The sequence below is a fragment of the Camelus bactrianus genome, chromosome 12 (genome assembly GCF_048773025.1).
Source record: "Camelus bactrianus isolate YW-2024 breed Bactrian camel chromosome 12, ASM4877302v1, whole genome shotgun sequence".
NCBI classification, from domain to species: domain Eukaryota; kingdom Metazoa; phylum Chordata; class Mammalia; order Artiodactyla; family Camelidae; genus Camelus; species Camelus bactrianus.
This window is the reverse complement of record NC_133550.1, coordinates 57390882-57416374: the sequence shown is the minus strand read 5'-3', so window position 1 is coordinate 57416374 and position 25493 is coordinate 57390882. Positions and strand designations below refer to the sequence as shown.

General features: G+C 39.0%; 2 protein-coding genes across 11 annotated transcripts in view; both read left to right on the top strand.

Moving 5' to 3' along the window:
- Positions 1-9800, top strand: part of RAB3IP (RAB3A interacting protein) — a 149173-nt gene extending 139373 nt beyond the window's left edge. For all 6 annotated transcript variants that reach the window (XM_074375425.1, XM_074375424.1, XM_074375427.1 and 3 more), the window contains 5 exons: positions 1932-2060; positions 3297-3409; positions 6887-6986; positions 7075-7144; positions 9448-9800. In XM_074375425.1, coding sequence (XP_074231526.1) covers positions 1932-2060; positions 3297-3409; positions 6887-6986; positions 7075-7144; positions 9448-9530 — 495 coding nt within the window. In that variant the 3' untranslated portion in view covers positions 9531-9800. The remainder of the gene's footprint in view (positions 1-1931; positions 2061-3296; positions 3410-6886; positions 6987-7074; positions 7145-9447) is intronic.
- A 4584-nt stretch (positions 9801-14384) lies between these two features.
- MYRFL (myelin regulatory factor like) overlaps positions 14385-25493 on the top strand; it is a 111831-nt gene continuing 100722 nt past the window's right edge. Inside the window, exon 1 of one of the 5 annotated variants that reach the window (XM_074375409.1) lies at positions 14385-20529. In XM_074375409.1, coding sequence (XP_074231510.1) covers positions 20484-20529 — 46 coding nt within the window. In that variant the 5' untranslated portion in view covers positions 14385-20483. The remainder of the gene's footprint in view (positions 20530-25493) is intronic. The other 4 variants (XM_074375408.1, XM_074375407.1, XM_074375405.1 and 1 more) reach the window with 4 other exon arrangements.

Sequence of the window (25493 nt, the reverse complement as noted above, 5' to 3'; positions counted from 1 at the left end):
TACTTGATCAAATCTGAAGGTAACAAAACCTAAAATTCACATTGGTTTCTGTTAAATATTCGAGAAACTTTTAAGTCATAACTTTAGTTCTAATTTCTTTTGATTTAGATAACATTATAAATTGCTTGGTAAAACTTTTATTTTTGCTGTGGTTTCTCAGTGTGTATAATCATGTACTTTTTTTCTCTTTTGTTTACACTAAGAAAATTTGAATGTTTTCTCATGGAACATTTTGAAGTTTTGTTTTTAGTTTATGAAATTTCTTAAAATCTGAACAGGCAGCATGTAACTTCAACATAATAACTTTATGCTTTCCAGATATATCTTTTATTCTAATGTTTTGTGAAAAACTTGTCAAAATGTTTCATTAGACAAACGAAACATACATTTGACCTGTGTAAGTCTTAGAAAAAGATAAAACAATTGGGAAAAAAGTGAAAATGTCCATATTTCTGGAGAAAATATGATGGGGGCATTCTGTCATGACATTTACAACACATCTTCTGAAAGCGTTTAAAACACGTGTGCATGCACACACAGGCGAGGCTTGGGGATCAAGTCACTCAGATGTGAACTTCTGTTGGTTTCTTGCTCTGTAACTTTGGTCAAGTTATTTTATCTCTCTGAGCCCTAGTTTCCTTATCTGTAAATGGAGATTATAATATTTATCTGCTCAGCTTTGAGGATTAAATGTTTATGAAGTGCTTATGGTAGTTCCTGATGCAGAGTCAGCTCTTAATAAATCATTTAAATTACTGCCTTTAAACGAGACTCGTTACTTAAAGCACTACTTATCTGCTTTGGGGTTAAATCCATTAAAGAGTAGATTTTACAAAGAAAATGAATTTGAAAATGTAAGTATTACTCATCTGCTAATATTTTTACCCTTTTGCCTTTAGCTTTGATTCAAGGAATTTATGGATTGGGATGAAAACAATTCACAATGAGAGTGCCATTGTTCACCTTAAAGGAAAGTGTTAGGAAAGCTCAGATACAGTCAGGCTTCTGTTACGTTCACGTAGACGACCTGCACACCTGGTCGAGCTGTCCCGGAGGCCGTGGCCGCAGTCAGTGCTGCATTTACAGTGTGTCCAGTGCTTCTGGACAAGAGTGACTGAGAGCTGCAGGAGGATGAGGGACCCTGCTCTGTGTTTGGGTGGCTGGGGGTGGGTGCAGCCTGTGGTTGACAGCTAGTAGTCAGCTGGGCTGAGGGAATCTGTAGAGAAGAAAACTTGGGGAAAATTTATTAAAGTTGGGGGAGGCGGGGAAGAGGAGGGACAACTGGAAGAGCGAATAAGGCAGATGCCAGCCTGGGTTATTGTTGGTAATTCAGATGGTAAATAATGGATGTTGAGATGCCAAAAAAAAATTAAATAAATGTTATATTTTAAGACAGTCAATTTAGGAGGCTGTTTGCTGCTTTTTAGTCTTGCTGCTTATATACAGTAAACATTTTGGAAATTCTTTTGGAAATGCCTTCAGGTAATAGCAGAACAATTAGTGTTATTTCTGGCCCCAAACTGGGTTTCACAGTTTAGTCAGTCTCCATTTATTCAGACACTTTATTTAATTAACTTGGCCACACAATACTTTTCGATTATTTTCAGAAGACTTGTCATTTTTTATACTCAGAACAGTGTGCACGTGTGTCTTAAGAAGAGCTCCAGCAATTTTTTGGTGGGGTGGAGAGTGTTAGCATCCTTGGACACCACAGCGGTACACTGAAAAGAGCTAATTAGTCATTTGGGAGTTTGGACTGTTTTACAAAGAAAAATTGCTGCCATATGTTATAACTAAGAATGGCTGAATTATTATTTTAAATAAAGAGTATTTCTTTTTCAGTAGTGTTTCAATTAGGTTTTGGTTTTATGAAGTGATTTTATGTTTGTACTTTTTAAAAAGTTATGTTATGTTTTCTTTTGATTTGTCAGGCTGACTTATCTCTGTATAATGAATTCAGATCTTGGAAGGATGAGCCCACAATGGACAGAACATGTCCTTTCTTAGACAAAATCTATCAGGAAGATATCTTTCCGTGTTTAACCTTCTCAAAAAGTGAGGTAATCAAAAAAAATTTAATAGAAATGCATTAAGTTGTTTCCATACCTTTACTAAATCAGTTATATATTTTAATATCTCTTACTTAAATAAGATGTTACAATATGTCATATTTTACCATTTTCTCCATTCCATGTTGGGATCATATTAATTTCTTGCCATTCCCTCCCTGAACCTCTTTCATTATTTGAACGGAAGATCACTCACGCTGCAGTGCGCGCGGCGTCGGAGTGAAGTGCTGAGTAAGCTCGAGGGTGGGACCTCTTTCTTCTGGGTCCCGGGTGGGTGAAGGGGAGTCCTGTGTGCGCTGGGGTGCTTGTTGGGTAGTGATTAAAAAAAAAAAAAAAAGTCATACTGAGCTTCTTCATCTTTAAAACGGGAAAAAAATGTCTTCCTTGCCTCTATGTCACAGGGTTATTATTAAGAAGATAAAAGTAAGTGAATTGTCGATACAAAAACTTCAAAAAGAATAGTACAAGGCACTATACAAATGTAAGGTCATAGTTTTAATTTTCTTGCACGTGGAAAGTTTGCAAATATCCTGTTTAGGAAAGTTGATCCTAAGAGTCTTACATTACGTCTTTAGGGGATTTAATTGTAACATTACTCGTAAGGAGAAGTTGGGACGAACAGGAAAATGCTCTTGGTGTGTGGGCACGTCAGCCCTCGTGGCCGTGTGCCTGGTTTTGGGTAGACTGCTCCCGTGAGCTGTCTTGCCAGAGTGAAGTTTGCCTGTTCCATCAGTCGTTTGTCAGTTGTTGCCCTCTCCACCTGGAAATGTAATACTTGATAATTCAGTTAATTCTTTTGTAGATGCTTGTGCACATGAATACAAGGCCAGAAAATAGATAGCTATAATTAGCATAAATTTTTGTGTTATGAACAATCAGTATTAAAAATAATGCATAAAGTAAGCAAAATAAAACGTTAGGATATTCATTTTGAAGTGGTATCAACAGTGGATGTAGGTTGTGGGTAAGGAGTGGTCTGGAATTAATACCTTTAATCCCCTTCCAGATAATGAGAAGTTACTTAGCTATAACTGAATTGCCTTCCATAACAATATTTGAATTATAAAGATACTCAAACCAAGATTATATGGTTTCTTTTTTGTTGGCTGAGGCAAACCTTGTGGAACTTGGGGAAAAATAATTTTTAAAATCAATTTACTATAGAATAGAATTTTTATATTTTTCTGCCAGCATAGCATCTAATCCTTTTTTTTTTTTTTTTTCCAGTTGGCTTCAGCTGTTCTGGAGGCTGTGGAAAACAACACTCTAAGCATCGAACCAGTGGGGTTACAACCTATTCGATTTGTGAAGGCATCTGCAGTCGAATGTGGAGGACCAAAGTATGTTTTCAAAACCATACCTTGTGGAAGATACTGAGTTTAAAAAATTTTTATGTGTTGCAGTTATTTAATTTTTTCTAGTTTTAAATGTGGTTAAATTTCTTGTCAGGGTCCGTGCAGCCCAAAGACCAGTCCCTAGGCAGCGTGGGGATTTCAAATTCAGCATCAGCGGAGAGCCCTTTTCATTACAAACATACACATAAATGTTAGGGATCCAGGTAGACCAGGTGCTAGAAACTGTTTTTAAAACCACATGTTGTAATTTGTTAGTCAATTATGAAGTGTCTTTAGTGGGTCATAAGCAAAATTCTTGTTTGTTTTATGTATACGTATAGCTGTGTGTTCTGGGCCTTTGTGTAAAGTATTCCTTCCCAAGGGTTGTCATCAAAAATAGTTTGAGGAGATGGTGAATTAGAGCTGATCTTAGCAAGTGTGAAAACAGGGTCCCCACAAGACTTGATTGTTCCTCTCCTTTCATACTCTCACTATGAACTTTCTCACTTTGGTAAATGAACAGTTCTTTCTTCCATGTGTAAGAGAGATTTGTCAGATGTAAGCCTTCAGAGGTGACGCCCACATTTCATAGCAAGGCAGGCTTTTTTCCAACCAGTCCTGGGAGGAGGAAAGACTGAAACCAACAGTACATAAAACCTTTGACACAGCTGTTTAAAAAGTGACTTGGAACGGTTTTGAGGAAGCCGCGTATTTGGTGGCTGAGAACTAGATCAGCGTAGGGGACTGGAGAGCCCAGGAGAGCTCAGAGCGAGCAACAGTTGACTCCCATCAGGGCCATGGGGAAGGCAGAAGAGGAAATGGCTGGTTGAGATTAATTGCGAGGTCTGTCAAAGCCAGAAGTCAGAGTTGTGTGGTCCTTCCTGCTTCCTGTCTGGCACGTTGCACTCTCAGCAGGAACACGCAGTGCTGGTTTAGCAGCCGCTTGTGGAGGGTGCCCAGTCCTTTGTTTGCTCTGTGAGCCACACACCCACCAGAGCAGTGTCCTGTTTTACACACCTCGTGCCACACCTGTGCCCCTGAATTTTGGGGAAGAGATTTACATTCCTCAATTCTGACCTTCAGCAGACGCCTGGGTGTTCTTACCCTGGTCATCAGTGATAGCAGTTTTTGTACTTTTCAGTCCTGTATTACACTTTATTTTAAATTTAGCAGGTTTTATTGTAGAATTTTAAATTTGTGCTTGCATTATATATCACACCTGTTAAACGTGCAAACAACATCAAATGATAACAAATGAGGATCTCAGTTTAAGTAGATTTTTATAGTATTTTAGTAAAGTAGTTTTACAGGTTTTCAGGTTTAGGGAACAATTTATATAGTTAAGGATACTGTTGTGCTTGTGGGAATGGGGCCAGGAGCCAAGGTGTTCATAGTGCATATTGTGTGGGGAAAACTAAAGGAAGACATTGTCCTCTTCTGTGAAATGTACCGTGTGACCCCTTGACCAAGGCTCTCGTGGACGAGGTTATCAAGATAATCACTAAATGAACGGCACAGTGCTCTGAGAATTTTGTGGAAGACTAGATCATTCCACTGGTGATGATCAGGGACGGTTCTTGGAGGGGTTTGATTTGATCTGGGCTTTTGAAACACAGGTGGAATTGGGGAGATAGAGAACGGTCCGTATGACTGAAGGCCTGGGAACAAGAAAGGTGTGTGTTCAAGAGGATGCTGAGTGTGTTGGGAGGAAAGATGTGATCAGTCTTAGGGAAAAAAAAATGAGATGATTAGATTTGGTTGAGGGAATGGTTAAAAAAAAAGGAGTTAGAGATGATTGATTGTTGACATCCCTAAGTGAAAAGGACATCAAGGATTTAAAATCTTGGGACCAGAGCTGTTAAGAGATACTGAGGCCGTGTAGCATGTTAAAAAAAAAACAAACCAAAACTGGAATTAGAGGAGGGTACAGCTGAGTAGCAGAGCGTGTGCCTAGCATGCACAAGGTCCTGGGTTCAGTCCCCAGTACCTCCATCAAAATAAATAAATACCTAATTACTTTCTCCCAAAACAAACAAAAAAACATTGAAATTATAGTTAAGAAGACGTAGCGTTGAGTTCTAGCTCAAATAAAAATATATTGGCTTTAAAAATGAGATAACCTAAACACTTTTTGATTATTTTAAAAGTTGATACTTAAAACCACTTTACCTGAGTCTTTTCAAAATTAGAAAAATAGTAGACAAACAGGTATGTGTCTGTTTGCAGAAGAGTAGTGTAAAGGTGATTTTTATTAGCTTGATGCTACTTTTTCCTCTTGTGTAAAGTATGCTTTAAAACAGCATAGTTCCAAGGACTTTACACGTGTGCCTTAAATTTCTTGATCACCCATCCTCCCCAAGCTGGTAGTTAGCGCTTTTAAGTACTATCACAGACCATTAGAGGAGTGTTCTAATAGAGGAACAATGAGGCAGAATCTCTTTGAAAAGGTAAGAATGACTTTGTCCTTTGAATGGCAACTTCCAAAATGATCCTCTTTTAAATACACATTCTCCATGTGTTTGCTTAAGACGGAGGCACTTTGGTATCATATTTCTGGTGAGTATAGCTGAAAATTAATGTTGATTTAATATATTTTTATCATAATTCATAATGTCATGTAAAATGCTATTGGCCACTCCCCTTTACTTAGAGCTACACTGATTTTGCATTGACAAGGAGTGGTAGTTACATTCAGCCAAGCTTCTAGTGTAGAAGGGTGACACCTGGGCTGCTGGGAGTCCAGCCTGATAGACAAGTCAGCTTCATCCTGTTGAGCAGTGGGGTGACAGGTGGCCTGTCACTTAACCAACAGGGTTGGCGCCAGGCATTTAAAGGTGAATAAAAGACATTCCCTGCTCTCAAGAGGCTTTCAGCCTAATCCCAGCCAGAAAGCCCTGACACCAAATTTGAGATGTTGTAGTGCGCAGATAGAAAGGATGCTGTGTCTGCAAGCAGTGTGCTCTTTGTGTGACTAAGACTCAGTGTACGTGTAAGGTAGCTCACCCTCTGTATTTACCCGGCCTAGGCACCACATTAAATGCATACACACCAACCCGCACACCAAAAATTGCCCCATCCGCAGCTGTCACCCTGCAAGCTATCAGTAACACGTTTTGAGACTTGAACAGTCATCTTTAAGTTTTCTCCAGCTGAGAGAGTACTTGAAGTCCTGTTGGAAAACTGAACCTGCCCTGCCGCTGATTACTCATTTGTAAATTTGCTCCAGGATAGGACGTACATTAAACCTGGAGCTTCTGTTTCTAGAACCATGGTTAATGCTGTGCCAGGAAGCTGATTCTAGAATGTAAGCCCCAAAGGGCGGGGACTTTGCCTTTCTCATCACTATCGCCTAGCCTCACAGAGTGCCTAGTACATAGTAAGTTTTCAAATATTTGTTGTCTTAATGAATATACAACTCGTCCAGAAGGTAGGGGCAGAATGCTTTTAATTAAAAAAAAACTAAAATTTATCCTTATTTTACAGAAAATGTGCTCTCACAGGTCAGAGTAAGTCCTGTAAACACAGAATTAAATTAGGGGACTCAAGCAACTATTATTATATTTCTCCTTTTTGCAGATACAGGGTAAGTAACTTAACCACAGATTTTAGTAAAGCTCACTTTGATACGAGACATTTGACTGTTTTAACATTTTTTATTCTTTTTGACCTAGATCACTTCTGTATGTAACTTTTTCACATACATTCGATATATTCAGCAGGGACTCGTGAAACAGCAGGATGGTGAGTGTTCTTAATTCATTATAAAATACTTGCATGAAAGTCCAGTAAAAAGTATAGCACCTAGTAGAAATGCTTGAGTTAACTTTATTACTGGTACATTTATATTGGATCTCTTTTATAGGTCTAATAAAATGTGTGAAGAATTTGGAAACAAATGCCTCTTTTAAAACATGTTGTATTTAATCTTTAAATTTGCCTCATTTTACTCCTAATTTTGAGTTTTAAGCAGGATCAGTTTTAACTTGTAAGGGATATATGATAAATCAGATGGTAAATGTGAGAGGAGTAAAAATCTCATTGAATTTACTCCTTAAGAAATAAAAATGAGCAAGCTCCAGAAGTGGTCAGATTTATTTTAATTAGTGGAACCCACAAGGAGCTAACAATACATTTTTTTCTGCATTTTCTGCTTTCGTATGTGAAGTAATAAAGCAGTCAGGCGGGTAATTCTGAACAGAATAAAGATGCCTGTATTGTAAATCAGAAGCGCGCAGATGGTCTGTCCGGGCGAGCCAGCCTAGTGTTAAGTACTGCAGTGTTTTCAACATAGTCTTTCTTGGTTGCTTACAGGTTTACAGCCAGATGTCTGAAATACCAGGCATGAAAACTGATTTGGCCTGACAGCGCCAAAGCAGTGGTTTTGTTTTTTTCTAATACATATTGTTTAAAAACAGAAATAGCGGACACTGGGCTAGGGACAGGTCTGTGCAGGTTTTGTATTTGAAGTTGTGGGAAGTTTTCTTGTTTGTATTTTTTTCAGACACTGCAAATTTTCTTATACTTAAAAACAAATAGAGACCTACTGTCTTTGAGCCACGTAAACCTTAATCCTTCGGAAAAATTAGTCATGTTGATAAAAAACTTAGTTTTAGCTTTTTTCAGGCTCTGGGATGTTGAAAACAGTCACATTTATTTAGAATCCCATTTAATTCAGTTTTAATGCCTAAGAGAATAGGGGTGAAACCTGTCATTAGTTAATGCTGAATTTCAAAAGGTTGCATCGCATAAAAGCAGTTTTACACTGTACAGTACTTTTTATGACTTTAATAAAATTGAAATCTTTTTGAATATCTGTCGGTGGATAATATGACTTAAGATGGAGAACAGATGATTTGTGTTAAGTTGTCAAGTATATTCTTGTTAAAAAAAGACGTTTTTGTAGAGAAGAGTGAAAGGTATCCGCTTTATGAAAATAGGGAGAACGTGTCATGAGTGATGGTGGGGCTGATGGTAAAAGTGGAATGTTCTCTGGTTTCTCTTACTCTTCACTTCACAGTGTTTGGTACACGTTGTATACTGGGTGGGTTTGTAATAAATTATTATTAACTTTAAAATTTGTTTATTATCTGCCTTGCCCTGAAAAGGATTTAGGGCGGCTGAATCTAAAGCAGGCTTTCTCGGCCTCAGGACTGTGCTTAACATTTTAAGCTGGATAATGCTTCATTGTAGGAGGCTCCCTTGTGCATTGGAGGCTGTTTAACAGCATCCCTGTTTTACTCAGTAGACGCTGGTAATGAGAAATGCATCCAGACATTGCCAAATGCACACCGGGGGTTGCAGTCTCCCTGACTGAGAACCACTGATCTAAATCAGTCTAATCTGATACGTCAGAGGAAGACCTTTTATTATCTGAAACGTAATACCAGTCTAATCTGATACGTCAGAGGAAGACCTTTTATTATCTGAAAACGTAATTTTCCCGCTTATAGAAGGGACTTAAAAAAAGCAGAGATAATTGAAATTTACAGCTTATCCTCTGCATGTATTTTTATGTCTAATTGAGCCATACACAAAACCTTTCCCTGTTATTACAAAGAATGCTACTAAATTCTCTGGACTGTCTCTTGTTTTCCTTTTTTTTTTCACCCCTATTTACTCTGTTAGTTTTAGTGAAGAGTGAAAGGGCCAGTATGTAGCAAAGTAGAGCAAGAAGGTCCGTAAGTCAGAAATAACTGTTGTGTAATCGAGCGCTGAGCACGGTTCCTCAGGCAGGCAGCAGCGTTGCTGTTTGCTGAGGACACTGAGATGCCTGCTTCCTTTGGGCTAAACCAGTAGTCATTGATCTGTCTAACAAACTGCTGTGGAAAATCAGTAAATACTGCTTATTCATTGATAAAACTGGGATGCTCACAAATACAAGAAAACGTTAATGTGAAATAGTGATGGAATGTCTGCGTGTTAGGTACGTCATTAGGAAATGCCCTATTGGCATTTCAGCTAATCTTAAGTTTTCAGTGAAAGAGATTAAAAATAATCAGGATGGCATTTTATGATTTATGTATTTCTCTTTTCTGTTTGTATAGTTGATCAGATGTTCTGGGAAGTGATGCAGTTGAGAAAAGAGATGTCATTGGCAAAGCTGGGATATTTCAAAGAAGAACTCTGATGCTCTGCCTGGGACCGTGCATGAACCTCCCTGAATACCTGGAAAACGGCTGGATATTTTTATGGTTACCTGATATTTATTTCCAAGGAGTGGGTCCAAGACTTTTTCCCTCTTTTGCAAATTACACTAAGAAGTACTGTGATTTCTTTTAAACTGACCTATGCTGTGTTTGCTTATTCTTTAGTAGAACACATTATAAAGAATTACAGGTGTACTAGTGATTGTAATTTATAGTTGCAAAAAAAGCTAAATAAATAAATGTTAGGTTGAGTGTGTTTTTGCTTTCTCTTCTAGCTCTGACATGGCGTAAAGGGTCAGCTGAATGTATTGAATTGTAGTTTTCAAACTGCACAGCAGCCTTTGAGGGATGAGGAAGAAGGCTGAGTGGACGGGATCAGCTTCTGTCCCCCAGTAGAATGGCTCAATTTTTGTTTTATATGTTTGGCTTCAAAAGATTTTCTTTAAAGAAAGATTTCTGCTTCTGAAAAGAAAGTTACTGTTTTAATCATTCTGTTCTCTGTAATTTAAAGAATCCTTTTATTACGGCGATTCATTGAATATAATAGAGGACAGTCACATTTTATCCTAGAGGTGCATTCTTGATGTAATACACTTAAACTTTGTATACGTTGAGCACTGTAGTGGGCGCTGAAAGGATGTAAAGATAAATTAGGAGTTGGATGTGTGCTCAAGGGAGTTTGAAGGGGTGTGGGCTGAAAGAGTAATGCACGCAAAGGAGAAACTGTTTACTGATGCTGTTTATAAAAGTAAATAGTTCCCGGGTAGAAATACAGTAAGTACAGAAAAGCAAAAAGAAGAAATGAGAAGCCACTGTGGTCTTTCCATCTAGAGAAAGCTGCTCTTACTATCTTTGAAGAACAGGCTTTCGGATAATTTCCTACCTACATATGTATATTTCTGTAACAAAAGTAGACTTTTTTGCTTGAATGTTAAATATTCCACAAATATAAATCACCATAAGGTTTTGATTATAGGATGTTACCATAATTTAACTAACTGCGTTTGGGGGTTAGGTGGTTTAAGCTTTTTTTGTGCCATAATGCTGTGATGAGGGTCCTTGTGCGCACTTCTCTGAACATTGTTGAGTTATTTCCTTCATATAGTTGCCTAGCAGTAACATTGTTGGGACAAGCAAGGTATATGTATATTTTAAAATATGTGATCTGCATTGCCAAATTGCCTTCTAGAAAAGTTGAACCAATTTATATTCACAGCAGGCATGTGGGAGAGATCTGGTTTCTTGAAGATGGTATTGTTTTCCATCCTGTCTCAAAGATTTGGTCAGCTTTACCTGTAGAAGACTCAATCACCAGGATGGATGGGAGCCCACAGACAAAAGAATATTTGAGAATGGTATTGTAGAAACCATCAGTACCATGTCAGGCTCAAGGATCTGAAGTTGCACAGAAATTTGAAGCTAGAATTTTATGTCCTGATATGTTATGCTAATGTGAGGGCATAAGAAACATGCTCTCAGTCTTTCAAAGCTTCAGAAGATTTTCCACACAAAGATGCAAATTAAAAACACTCCTGGAGGAAATACTAAAATAGAGAAACAAATTCAGGAGATGCTATGAATTGGGGAAGAAAAGTGGTTAGATACTTAGGGAAAGTTTGTTGGTAACTTAAAAAGAATAAATAAAAAGTAAGACTACAGAATTTTTTTAAAAAGTATATCCATAGCAATCTGTAGCTAAAAATGTTTGCAATATCAACACAGTGGAAATGGGAGGAGACCAGAGAGCATGAGGATATATTAAAGTTCTTATCTTGGTAGAGGAAAGATGGAGATACCAGTTAAAAGTGAAAGACCAAAAAAAAAAACAAAAAAAAAACCCTAGAGAAACAAATAGTATTATATGAAAATAAAAAGTAAGATGGTGAGATAAATCCACCAGTAAAAAGATAGTCAAATTGAATTAAAATATATATTACAGCATAAGGACATAGAAAGGTTGAAATAAAAGAATGGAAAAAAGAGAGGAAAATGCCTAAAGAAAGCTAGCGTGGTTATACTATTATCAGACAAATCAGACATTAAGTCAAAACCTTTATTAGGAGTAGAGATGGGTTCTACATGATGCTGAAAATTGATTGCACCAAAAAGACAATGAGAAGATAGAAACAATAGAAATGAAGGAATTTAAAAATACTAAGAGCTAACGAATAAATATCAGAATGTTTAAGGATGCAGGGAAAGTAGTTCTTCAGGGGAAAATGGATAGCTTTAAATCCGTATTTTTAAAATGATCTAAGTGTCCAATTAAAGAAATTACAGAAGAACAAGATGAGGGAGGTAGGAGCAGAAGTAGAAAACAAGAATGCAACAGAGGATCGTCAAAGCTATTCCCTTTGAAAAGATGGCAAGTTTATCCTGGAGGAAAAACAACAACAACAACAAACCGCACAGATAAGCCATAGTGGGAATGAAAAGGCGTAAGTCACTGCAGACACTAACGGATGTTATGAACAACATGCCAGTAAGCTGCAAAATTTATGCAAGAGGGGAAATTCCCAGAAAAATATATTGTATTTTGATTAAGAAGAATTGAGAAGCCTGAGCAGCACTGCCACTATTAAGGAAAGGAAGGAGTTAGGGATTTTCTGACGAAGAAAACTTCCTTGTAGGCCTAGATGGTTTTACCAAACTTTAAAGAATGGGCGTTCTAATCTTATTTAAGTTCTTCTAGAGAATAGAAGCAGCATGTCTCCTATGTCGGAAACCAATATAACCTTGATAGTAAAACCAGATTGGGACAACGCAAGAGAGATTACAGACACGTTTTGTCATAAATATGTCACAAAGGCAAACAATGTAATACGCTGAGCAGGTGGCATTTATTCCAGGAAGACAAAGATAGCATGCTAGAAAATTTATAAATACTTGCTGCATTTACAGAACAAAAGTGAAAAGCCATCTGATCAACAGATGCAGAAGAACATTTGATTAAAATGCTCAATAATAACAAGTTTTAGTAATCTGTAAATCGAAGAGTACTTTTCAACTACATAAAGGGTATCTTCAAAAATCCTCTAATGCACACTATCCTAAGAGGCGAACGTTAGATGCATTCCTTTGGAAATGAACAGTAGAATAAAGACCCCTGTCCTCACTTTTATTCAGAATTGTCCGATAAATGTTAGCCTGTGCAGCACGATGGGAAAAATAAAGGTATAATGATTGGAAAGGAGAAAGTAGAAAGTATTTGCCGATAATGTGATTGTCTACATAGAAAATTTTTTTAAGTCTGCCATCAAATTATTAGTAAGGTGGCTATAAATAAAGGCTCAATATGTAATTGTGAATTATATACACCAACCTCAACTAGAAAATAGAATTTTTAAAAAGACATCATACAATTGCAAACATAATTCCAAAGTGCTTAGTAACCTAACCAAAGATGTGCCAGACCTGTGTACAGAAAGTTACAAAACTTTACTGAAAGACATTGAAGAGGACTAGACTGATCCTATCTTCATGGGTAAAAAGAATATTAAAAATGTTATTTATTTTCAAATTGATGCGTAAATTTAGTGCATCTCCAAGCTAAATCCCAGCATTTCTCCTTAAATTCACAAAATGATAGAAATTTATGTGACACAGTAAAGGATGAAGGATGATCAAGGCAGTTCTGAAGAAAAAGGGATAATTTATCCTATGAGAAGGACTTTTTTTTATCAGGCTGAAGTATTAAACAGTGTGTCATTAGTGCAGTAATAGGCAAAATGGCCAGTGGAATAGAATAGAGAGCCAACAGAAAGGACTACTAACTAGGTAGAGCTGACCAAAAAAAAGGAAAATAGGAACTGAATCTCTTCCTCACATCATACACAAAACAACTGTTTTAAGTGTCCTGAAACTTCAGAACTTTTGATGTTGAAAATAGATTTAAAGTTATAGGTGAAATGTATTTCAAAAATGTAGGTGAATGTCTTCCTGATTCTGCTTTAGAAAGGATTCTTGAACTGGGAGAGACCATAAAAGTTTAACCATAAAAGGAAATAGTTATGCTTCATTATAAATGGTTAATTTAGACATATTAAAGCCAAACTACAAACTATAAGAAGAAACTTGCAAAGCTCATAACCAATAATAGATTAGTATCAAGAATATATACAGAAATTCTACAGATCAACAACAAAAACCTAACAGGAAAATGGGCAAAAAGACTGAAAGATCTTCCACAGAATTGGAAGTGCATACAGGCCAATGAACATACGAAGAGGCCTTCATTTCTGTTAATAATCAGAGAAACTGAATCAAGACCTCAGTGACATGTTTAAATTCATCCAGCTGGCAAAAACTAAAAAGCACAACACAGTCAAGTTTTGAAGAGAATTGCAGTGAGTAGGGTCGCTCAGATACTGCTGATGGGAATGCCAACCGGAGGATTTACTGAAAAACCATTTATTTTAAGTTGAACATTTGTTACCCATGGCCCAGCAATTCCACTTTTAGGCATATATTTCAAGAGAAGTACTTGTACAAAGTGCCCCAGAGTACACATATGTAAGAAAGTTCTGGAAAAAAAATCCAAAGTCCCTCTACAGGAGGGTAAAGTGTGTGCTCACATGGGGTGTAGCATCTCAACATAGATTGAATGAAAAAGCAAAACTCTCAGAAGACTGCATGTGGCAAATACTTTTCTCATAACTTCTGAAAACTACTAAAACAGAAAATTGCTTAGGCATACATATACACATGGGACAAAACTATTAATTAAAAACCACAAGGTAGTAACAAGCACAAAGTTCAGGATAGGGTTACTTCTGGGTGTGGCGGGGTAAGGGGGGCGGAGCAGCAAATAAATGAGTGGGTCATGGTTACTGTTCTAGGCCCTGGGTTGGGTGGTGGGTTCATTTGTCATTAGAAGTAAATGTATGGACGAATGAATGAATAGTTTCATGCACAGACCTTTGAAGGTGTATTACGAACCAAGGATTATGATTAGGCCAATTACATAAAAGTGGAAAGTAAAAGGGATGACAGGACCTGCTGATGAATTGGAAGAGAGGAAGAGAAATCAGTTCTGAATCCTAGGCTTTTGGCTTTAGCTATTGCCGAAGTTTATTGAGCTGCGAAGATCTGGGATGGGGCAAATTGCATATGGTGGAATAGGGGCAAGAATGTTGTGTTTGACACACTGTTTGAGATTCCCACTAAGAATGGAAGTGGAGGTGTTAAGTAGGTATTGGAGATACAGGTCTAAATTCAGTGCTAAGGTCAGGCCTGGAGATAAGTTTGGGAGTAGGTAGCTGTGGGATCAGATGAGAGCTTTAGGGGGTCCTCGAATCAGAGGAGTACGGCACTGAGTGACCATGACAGAGAGGAAAAGCCGGAGAAGGATACTAGTGGAGGACAGAGGAGCCAGTTGGAATGACAAGGCAGGGGAGAAGGAAGAGCTAGGCTGCTGAGTAATTTAGGTGCATAAGAGTATTTCTAGACAGAATTTAATTGCCTAGATTACCGATTCTGAAAAAAGAGGGCAAGGCTTTGTGATAAGTTTCTATAGCTAGGTTCAGAGCTGGGGAGAGAACCTGGCCCAGGTTGCTCAGGAGACCTACATCCTGGCTCAGGCCTGATTCCCCAGAAACTGGGAGTTAAGGGCGGTGGCCACTCCTCTCTGGACTCCTCCATAAAGGCTGGGTCAGGTGTTCTCCGTGGTCCCTCCCAGCTCTGTGACAACCCACAGCATTCCACTGAGCATCTACACTGAAGAAAACTAGTTTTCTGAACCCAGGGTCTTAGTCCTTAAAAGCACTTACAAGCACCTACCTTCCCACTGCCCCCCCTCCAACCATGTGCGTCCTGTGTGCTTTTGTTTTATGCCTCCAGAGTCTAAAACAGGTCTGCCTTTACTCAGAAGCTTTGGTTTTCAGAGGTTTTCTTCATTGTCTTCTTCCCTGTGTAGATTTTTTTTCCTTATAAGACACGATGTTTAAAACCAAGAGTCCCAAGCAGTGTGAATTTGTATTTGCACTAACTTTGGTGCTAGAAAATATTTTCCCATTTTCTTCATGGAATGCAGTACAATCTTAGTAGACAGCCAACTTTCTCACCTTTGATATGTGGACAAATAAAGATCCAGTAGTATCTGTGATTCGTGTGCAGAACTTCGAGCATGAGAGAATCCCTCCACACTAAAGCCATCCATGCATTCACACGTATTCGAGAGTCTCGTATGTGGCAGGAGCTGTTGTAGGTGCTGGAGGTACAGCAGTGATGAGACCAGTGAGGTCCCAGTTCCCGTGGAGCTCTCAGGGTAGGGCGACAAAGGTGAAAAGATGGGACAAGTCCTCCCTAGACAGTTAACGTGGGCTAGTGAGCTAGTGAGGGAATGAATGACTACTTCACATTGGGTGGTGAGGAAAGGCCACATTTAGGACGTGACATTTTTAAGTGGGGCTCTGCTGAGACCCAGTCCTGAGAAGGGAGGCGAGCAGGAGAGCGTTTTAAGGCTAGTGCAAAACACCGAGGAAGAAACGAAAAAAAGGCCAGGAGACCTAGTGAGCAGCTGGTGGTGGGTGAGTGGTAAGAGAGGCAGGGTCAGACCGTGTAGGTCTTTGCAAGCCGTGGTTGGAAATTTGGGGTTTTCTGTGACGGCTCTGGTCAAGCTCTAGCTGGCTGTTTCTCAGCTCAGCTGTTAAATACTGGACTTCCCAGATTTTTGCCCTGGGCTCTTTGTCTTTATCTGAATAGTCTTTAGATCATCTCATCTAGGCCTATGGCTTTAAAAACTCAAAAAATTTTAAATTTTTTTTTAAAATAAAAAAATTAAAGCTGTCTGTATAACTATTGCTCATAACTCTGCATCTCCAACCCTTGCATTGTCCCTTCTCTAGCTCCAGACTCTTGTATCCATCTTTCTACTCAGGCTAATCCACTTGAATTTCAAATGGGCATCTCAAATCTGACATGACTGAACACTTGCCCAATTGCTAAAGCAACAATCTAGGGCTTCTTCTTGATTCCTCTGTTTCTGTCACCACCACCCCAGTCCAACCCATCAGCAAGTCCCATCAACTCTTTCTAAAACATACCTTGGATCCATCCACTCCTCTCCGTGTCCACACCTCCACTCGTTCCAAGCCATCATCGTCTTCCACCTGGACTCCTGCGATAATCTCTTATCCTTGCTTCCACTCCTGTCCCTCTACAGTTACGGACACAGCAGCCAGCATGATCTTTTGAAAACAAAAATCAGAATGTCACATCCCTTCTTAATGTCCTCTCCTGGCCTCCCATCACACTTAGGAAAAAAAAAAATCCAAACTCAACAGTAAATCATCAAATTTCCATAGTGGTGATTTTTTAAAAAATAACAATAAAAATAACAATAAAAATCAGCTTGGAAAACAACTCATGAATCTTTTTAAAATGAGAAAAAAAAAATCAGAGAAGAGGAGCTAGCTTGCTGAAGTAGAAAGAAGAATAGAAACCCCTCAGCTATCAAGGAAGTCCAAGTCCACGAACCCTCGAACCTCAAGAGGAAGGGCTGTGGGATGAATATGAGAATTCTGGAGCTGCAGGTCTTGGACAGTCTAGGAGAGGCGAGGTTTCCATCATTACCTGCCCAGATGTAACCACAGCAGCTCGGATCTGACCTAGTCATCTGTTGGTGTTTTCAGGAAACATTAGCACCGAAACAAATCCAAATGACAGCTTCATTAGATTGCTCTTCGGAAGAATGAATCTTCACCCAACTTGTGCAAAATGGGATGCCCAATAGAACTGGAAAATGTTAGAGATGAAAAGACCATAATCAAGGAAATACGGGTCATATTTGTTGTTCACTGAGAGGGAGAAATTTCCACTTAAATGCCAGGTGCCACCGGCTGCATTGTGCTCAGCTGTGTGCCCTGGACTTATTAATTAATATAGATCTATTTTCTAGCCCTTCCAACAACTTTCTTATACATCCTCTTTGCCTCCTTCAAGCCCTGTTGGTGGTTGTAATTTAGCCTCTAACCCGGATGTTACAACCTGAAGATGGAATTGTTTTCACGTGTGTGCTGTTTGCCCCGGACAATGTTTTTGGTTTATTGTTTCTTGTCTGTCTATTTGTTTTTAAACAGATTGGTGGCAACATTTAAAAATGAGATTTAAAACTAAAATCTGAATTTCCAGTTTCTCTTTTAGAGTTGGCCCTTTCAACAGCGCTGAGCCCACACGCTGGAGTGGCAGCACGTGGAGGAACCTGAGAGGCTCCGCCTGCTGGGTGGCTCCGCCCTTAGCTGGTTTGCTCTCTGCCCCGCCGCCCCTGACTGTCTCCCTGACACCACGGCTAAGGGTCAGTTATCAGTTATCAATATGCTTGCCTGGGTGGTTTTTGCTTATTTTGACCTATTTTACTCACTTATCTGCCTGGCCCTATAATTATTTGAGCTTGGGACTCCAGTTCTAACCTTTGTCTCTCGGCTTATTAGCTGGAATCTAATTTCTTCCTTCCTGTCACTCATTACTCTGCTGCTGACCATGTGAAGTCTCTGGGTGAACTGTTGGACCGGAGCCAGAGTCATCATTTGGCAGTGGATATAGTGTGGTGGCTTCCCTTCCAATGGTTTCCAGAAAACTTGGCTGGGAGCTTCTCTTGGAGTTTAGCCATAGGCTACATGTTTTAGACATCTTAATTCATACTGCACCCAAAGCTGTAAAAATCCTCTTTAAAAATCACATTTGATTTCTCCCTTGCTCCCCATATCCATCAGTAGCAAACTCTTCTTGGTTCTGTAGCATCTTCAGGCTTTCTTACTGCCGATCTGGGTGCCTCAGTGGCGTCTCAGCTGGTGTAACTTCCATTACTGCCCCAACCAACCACATTCTAACAGAGCTGTCTTTCTGAATTAGATTTAAACATATCAGGCACCACAACCTCCCGAACAGAAATCATCAATAGATATACTTAGAACGAACATGCATGGAATCAAATTTAGATTCAGCCTAACATTCAAAATCTACCCAAGTCCTTCTCAGTCTGTTTCATCGTACCTGTTACTGCTCCCTCTAACATGCAGACCCCGTGACTCCTGTCTCTGTTCCAGGGCTTTCTCTCCTCCGAGCCACTGCTCATGTTTTTAAAGATATGTCCATGTTTATGTCTCTTCAAATCCCAGCTCTTTGTGACACCTTTCCAGAACCTCCCAGATGAAATTAATCTTTCCTTCTTGTATTCTCTTAGGATGCTTACCCCAGCGCTTATCCACGTCCGACCTGAGTTATTGCTACTTGTGCTTTTCTCATAACCTACCTTTGAGCCTGTGAAGGCAGGGACCATAATGCACACATCTTTTATTTCCTTCACCCAGCAGAGAGTTTAGCACACGTTGAACCAAAACAAATAGAAAATCCATTTCCTGAAGCAACTTGATGACTTGTCCTGAAAGATTTGGGGCCCAATGTAACCTTCAAAATAGGACTCTAAGCTGCTTCTTTTGTTCCCCAGGGTAAAATTAATTTTTTTGTTTAAACAATTTTTATGTGTGAAGTTTTAAAATTCTTGTTAGGAAGCATGGCACATTACCCATGCTAATTCTAACAATAATGAAACAAGCAGATGAATTCAGAATGTGGAACATTCTATAAGACAGTGCTCCAGGACTGTTAAACAAGTGTCCATGTTATAAAAAACCAGCCAATCAAAATGACAAGGCGAGTGCTCTACATTTTAAGAAAGACATAACCAAAGACAATGCATGAACATTCATTAGATCCTTGATAAGAAGACAAGAGTCATAAAAGGTATTTTTGGCACAGTGGTGGAAATTATATATAAGATATTAGTATCAAATTAATATTACATTTCTTGGGTATAATAACAATAATATTGTGACTTACATGGAAAAACGTCCTTATTTGTTAGAAGATGTACACAGAGTTATTTCTAAGGGTAGTGTCAGGATGTCGGCAACTTATTTTCAGATGGCTCAGCCAAAAAAACTATATCGATCAAGAGACAAAAAGCAAGAGTGGGAAAAACAGTCATTAATAAATCTAAATGAAGAACGTATGGGTGTTTCATGGTACTCCTCTTTCAGTTTTTCTGGAGGTTAAAAATTGTTTTAAAATAAAAAGTTGGAGAAAAGGGGAAAAGGAAGAAGCCTAAAGGACTGGTTTAAATTCCAAATTATATTCTTCTTAGGCTATTATTGGGTAAGTTACTAGCTAAGCAGTGAAAACAAAACATTCACTTGGGTATGACGTTATATTTAGGAGTGAAACCAGCTAGGGGTGAACTGTACACGCGGTTGTAAGAATTGTTGGGTCAGTTTTCTTGCTCGTTAGAGGGACTTCTGGTACGGACTAGGTGTGTATCTAGGAATGCAAGTTTTCACGGTGAGTAGATTCAGAAATATTTAACATATCTTAGCTTTTCATTATCACGAGCCTGTTGAGATGACCTGCTATTCTAGGTATCTCTGGAAGTGGTTATATTGATTGGCCCTGTTTCTCTAGGTGAAAAAAAAAAAAAACAAACCTGTATCTCCTGCTTGGTTCTAGCAAAATCGATCTGGTTGATGGAGGCAGAGATATAAATATATTGGTGTAAAAGGACAAATAGGAGATAAGACTATGTATTTATTGCCCATTTATGTAATTACATGTGTCACCAAGGACAAAGGTCCTTAAAACAAAGGCGAAAGGCAGAGCAGAAACAGTTCCCTGTAGTAAGATAGATAGATTTGCTGCCACTTCCCTCCTCATGAATCTTCCTTCTGCAGAGTCACATATCCTTCTGGTTTTATAATTACTTTTGAAAACTTGACCATCTTTCTGGGCGCGACTCGATGGCTGAAGATACACTTCACTCCAGTAAAAAGAAAATGCAGATTTTTCAAGACCACTTGTAGGCTTCCAGCCGAGAGGACTGCACTTACTTCCTGAAGTCGGATAAGCCTGGCTCTTGGAGGAAGCGTTACCAGGACCACGGCACCATGGATGTGGTGGGTGAAAACGAGGCCCTGCAACAGTTCTTTGAAGGTAAGAGGCCCATTTCCAATATCGGAGAAATGGCATTGCTCGCTGTGACTCTCTCACCTTTTGGGAATTCACTTAACCCTGGCCTTGAAAGAAATGCTATCATATTAACTGTCTTGAAGTCAGAAGCGCAGGTTTCGTTGCCATGTTCATAGCAAAAAATCATGGTATAGATGGTGGTTTTATAAAATTCAGAATTTCTTTCTTACAGCTTGGTTGTTAAGAGAATCAAGAGGCCAGCATGTCTATGTTACTACTATTTATCGCTGTCCTGTGCTAGATTTAATTTTTTTTATAATCCTCTATGTTCCATAAAACTAGACTTTCCTTACGTCTAAAATTATTGAACATAGCACAAGAAAAATGTAAGAGTTTACTTAAGACAGTTTTTCTTTTAGGATAATTAAATACGAAACAGCTGAACAGCAAAGGAGCCCCTCTTCCCCCATTCCCATCTTTGTTCTTCATAATGCTTTACAAATGTGTCCCTATTGAATGATGATTTGTTTGTGAGATTAAGTATCTTTTTCTCCAAGGGTGAGGCTTACTATGGGATGTGTTTCCATAGATTTTCCTTTTTTCTAAAAACCTGAGATGGCAGTAGCATTTCTCATATTTAGTTGGGTTTATATTCTAATGGTGAGCCTGTTGAAAATGTCAGGAAGGGCTTGGCTTCTTGTGACACCTTTTAGGGGAGCCATTGGGAGACTTCAGGCCAGGCTTCCATGGGAAGGGAAATGTGGCCAGAGCTTTTGCACATCTCGAGGTATTTCCCAGGAGGGTATAAGAGGAATCGAGGGCAGACCTGCTCGCCGACAGAATCCAGAGGGCAGTTAGCAGCATACTGAGAAAGCGCTTTTGGCGTTTCTTGTGATTAGTAAAGTGCCTGGCAAATAGTAGACATTTAAAGGTTGAATGGAATTGACCCCACGCCAAACAGTGCCAAACACTAAAGAGTGTTTGTACCAAAGAAACAGTGAGATTCTGGGTCACTGTCAGAAGGAACTAGCACAGGAGGGTGGGTATAGCTCAGTGGTAGTGCACATGCCTTGCAAGCCCAGGGTCCTGGGTTCAATTCCCAGTACCTCCATTTAAAAAAAAAAAAAGTGGACCTGAAGACGGTCATTCTAAGTGAAGTGGACAGGAAAGAGAAAGAAAAATGCCGTATGATATCACTTATAAGTAAAATCTTAAAAAATAAAAAAGGACACAGAAGGAATTAGCACATTACAGAGTGTTCTGTGGCTCGGTCTTTGCCAGATGTGGCAAGAAGGAAATATACGACCAAGAGAACGATTGTGTTATTTCAGCCGTGTGATCCATCCCATCGTGTTCACGTCCGACAGTGCCCAAGGCAGTGTGTCCACCTGGGTCACACAGTAGGCACACCAGTTGCTCGATTGTTGTTGCCTGAGTTTATATCCTGTGTAACTTTCATTTGAGCTGTAGGTAGCAAGCTCCAAGCTACAGTTATGAGAGCTTTATTTTAGAGAAACCACCAATTCATCTTATAAAGGCACAAAGTCAACTTGATTTCTTTCCAGAGCTGGGGAAGACCTGCAAAGTTCATCTGGTCTACCTTCTGTGTTCTGGAAGCATTATTATACCTCCCGGTTCCCTATGCTGTCTTTGTTTATGCTATTTTCAGAGGTCTTTGGGAATGTTGTTTTCACAAGCCCTCAATCCTCTCTTTAGCTTGTTACAAAATCTGATTATGATCATTATGATTATTATTATAGATTCTTTCTTAGCCCAAACTGAATGCTGTAGCTCCTTTTGAAACCTTCTTCACTAGAGAGGAGTAATTTCTCCATGGAAAGAATATAAAACAGTGTTTTTCTTACATTATCTTTGAATGAATAGATGGAAAAGGTGGTAAGCGTTGGAAATAAAGAAACGGAAGTACTAGCTTAAGTGATTCCCCTCCCCCTGAAAATCACACAGCTGGTTGTCAATTTTTTATTACTTATTCAGTAAACATCGATCACTGACTGTGTGCCAAGTCCAACAACCTCCTCTTTTAAACGGCAGCTTGGAGGGTTTTGAAGTGTTTCCCTTAGATTATGATTTCCTTTCTCAAATACTCCTTAGAATGAAGACAGTAAAACTAGGTATATTCTCACAAGGGGGACCGGTTCCAATTAAATGCAAACTCATATTGAAAAATCAACGTCTGAAAAGCAAGAAAAGTTTTCACAATTGATTACCCACCGGAAAGCTATTTTTTTTCATTGTGTCCTCAGATTCTTCATTCTAGAAACTAAATCCTAAATAATATATTTTTTCTTATGAACACTTTAGTATTAAGAAGTATCTGGACTGACAGTAGTATCGTGAATTAAATGGCCTTGAATGTCAAAGCTCATGCTGACCTTAGTTTTTGTTTTAAACCTTCAGAAGTGCCTAAATCTTTATGGTGTGTCACAGGAAAATGACAAGAACAAAGGTGTTTCCAGGTTGCTGGCAGTTCTCACTCTATTCAGATCCCCAGCTGCCACTGATGCAACAGGTAGGGCTGTTCGCTAACGCAGAAGGGATGGATCAGGTTCCCTGGGAATCCCACCATCCACCGGAGACTCAGAGACCATGCGAAATGTTTGGCTTTTTCAGCAAAGCTGATACCGCTGCAAGAGAAAGGCTGTCAGAAGAGAGGCACACTGTTTAATTTATAATAACTAAATATTGGTTACAACTTAAATTTCTAATAGAGGTGGGTTAGTTAAATAAGTTATGGTTCTTCCATATAATTGAATATTTTGCAGCTATTAAAAAAAGATGGTGATAAGGAAAAATGTTTATGATATAAAGGGAGAAAGTGGATTACAAACTGGTATATATGATAGTTGAAAATATATATTTTTTCTAGAACAAAGTTTATTAAAACTGATCTGAAAACAGTTACTATATATACACACATGCACACATATATACATAGGAACAACTCGGAGAACACACCGCAGGCATTAACAGTAGTTAGCTCTTAGTGGGAGGAATATAGAGATTTTAATTTTCCTCTTTAAACTTTATTATCTAAGTGCTTCAAAATTGGAATGCATTATGTCATAATCAGGTCATCTTAAATAATGGAAAAACTTCCGTTTAAGAGTTTCTTTTCTGTGTAAAGAAAAATCGGAAAAGGCATTGACATGGATTAAAAAAAAAAAAGATTACTAGGTGTGTCTTCTGTAGAAAACTATGCCTGGATCATATCCTCTGGGCTACCAGATTCTATGGAATTTTTTCACTATTCATTATCTTAGAGCTATTTTGAAACTCTGTAAGTTGTAGATAACTGATATCAATGCAGTGATTTTTGTCTATCGATCGATAGGTGTATTAATGATGTCCTTAGGGGGATCAATAGTTCCAGTAAAACCCAGTTTCCCATTTATTTGTAAATTCATCCCATGGTATATGCAGATATAGATGATCTGTCTACTTACGTGTCTATATCTGTATACCTACATAGATCTATGTGTCTATGTCTCTGTCTGTGTGTGTATGTATGTATGTATGTATGTATGTATGTATGTATGTATGTATGTATGTAATCTATTTACCCCTCTTACTTACTTCAACAACAATTTGAATTCTCCTTGAACCAGTGGTAACATCTTCCTGCTTCCTTCATTAAGTAAATAAAAATCTTTGACAAGTATTCATCTTATATCTGTATAAATTATGATTTTATCTTTATAAAAATGTACATCCTTTAACACATGCCATGTTTTAAGTCCGTTTTCTTGGACTTTGTTTTATCTTAAGTTTGAAGCAGATTAATAACATTTACCCTGCGTCAAGCACTGTTCCGTTCACTATACATTCATTATCTCATTTAATTCTTACATCAACCAACCTGGTGGAAAAGGGACAGGAAACGAAGTACAGTAAATCCCATTCCTCAGTTTACGTCACCTGTTTGTGACAGCTGCGACCTCATGTTCTTAGTTTGTTTCTTCGTGAGTGTTTCTTTTGGACTACTGTGATGTCAGAACATTCATCTTTGATTTCCCAGCTTTTTAGGACAATTTATGAAAACTGATTAGAGAAGAACATTTTCTTGTTCATTATATTTCTCTTAAAGAGGAAATTTTTTAAGTTGGTGAGAAACTGTTTAGCTCACCCTCTCCATAATGTCCTGAAGTAGGTTCACAAACGCTTGTTGGCTTTATCATGACAGCAAGGGGAGAATCCTGCCCTGACTGAGCAGAGTGGGAAAAACTACATACAGCTGTCCCTCAGTAGCTGGGGGGACTGGTTCCAGGACTCCTCTGATAGCAAAGTCCACAAATGCTCAAGTCCCTTATATGACACTCTAGATCATTTATAATGCCTAATACCATGCGGATGCTATGCGAATAGTTGCCAGTGTGGGGCAGAACCAAGTTCTGCTTTTTAGAACTTTCTGGGATTTTTTTTTCCCCTGAACATTTTCCATCCCCGGTTGGTTGAAATCCACAGATGTGGAACCTGCGGACACGAAGGGCCAGCAGTACTGAGTGTAGGTCACGTGGGAAAGCACAAGAGGAAAACCAGCTGAAGAAACTCCCACCCACCCGTTCAAATTTGGGGGCTGAGGGGCAGCTTCCAGAACCAGAAGCCGCGGGCGGCCAGGACCCACAGGACAGCTCCCGAGATCCAAGGGGACGAACGGTCCCTTCCAGAAGCTGCTGCCACACAAGCTTCAAAATACTTGTCTGCCCTCCTCCCTCTGCTCGAGATTTTTAATGTTTACTTAAAATAAGGTGGTAGGGACGCACGATGGGCAAAAACATCTTCTGCCCATGAGGACAGGAGCACTATGGAGGTCCCAAGTTTTTAGGAAAATGAAGAAAATGCTGAAGGTTCTGGGGCAGAAAATCAGTGACTGAAGGGACAGACCCACAGGGAATGGATCCGAGCCGGCCCCAAGGAAGCGTGGGCAGGACTGTGTGTGAGAGATGCAGCTTGGAAAGGTGCCTGCCTTT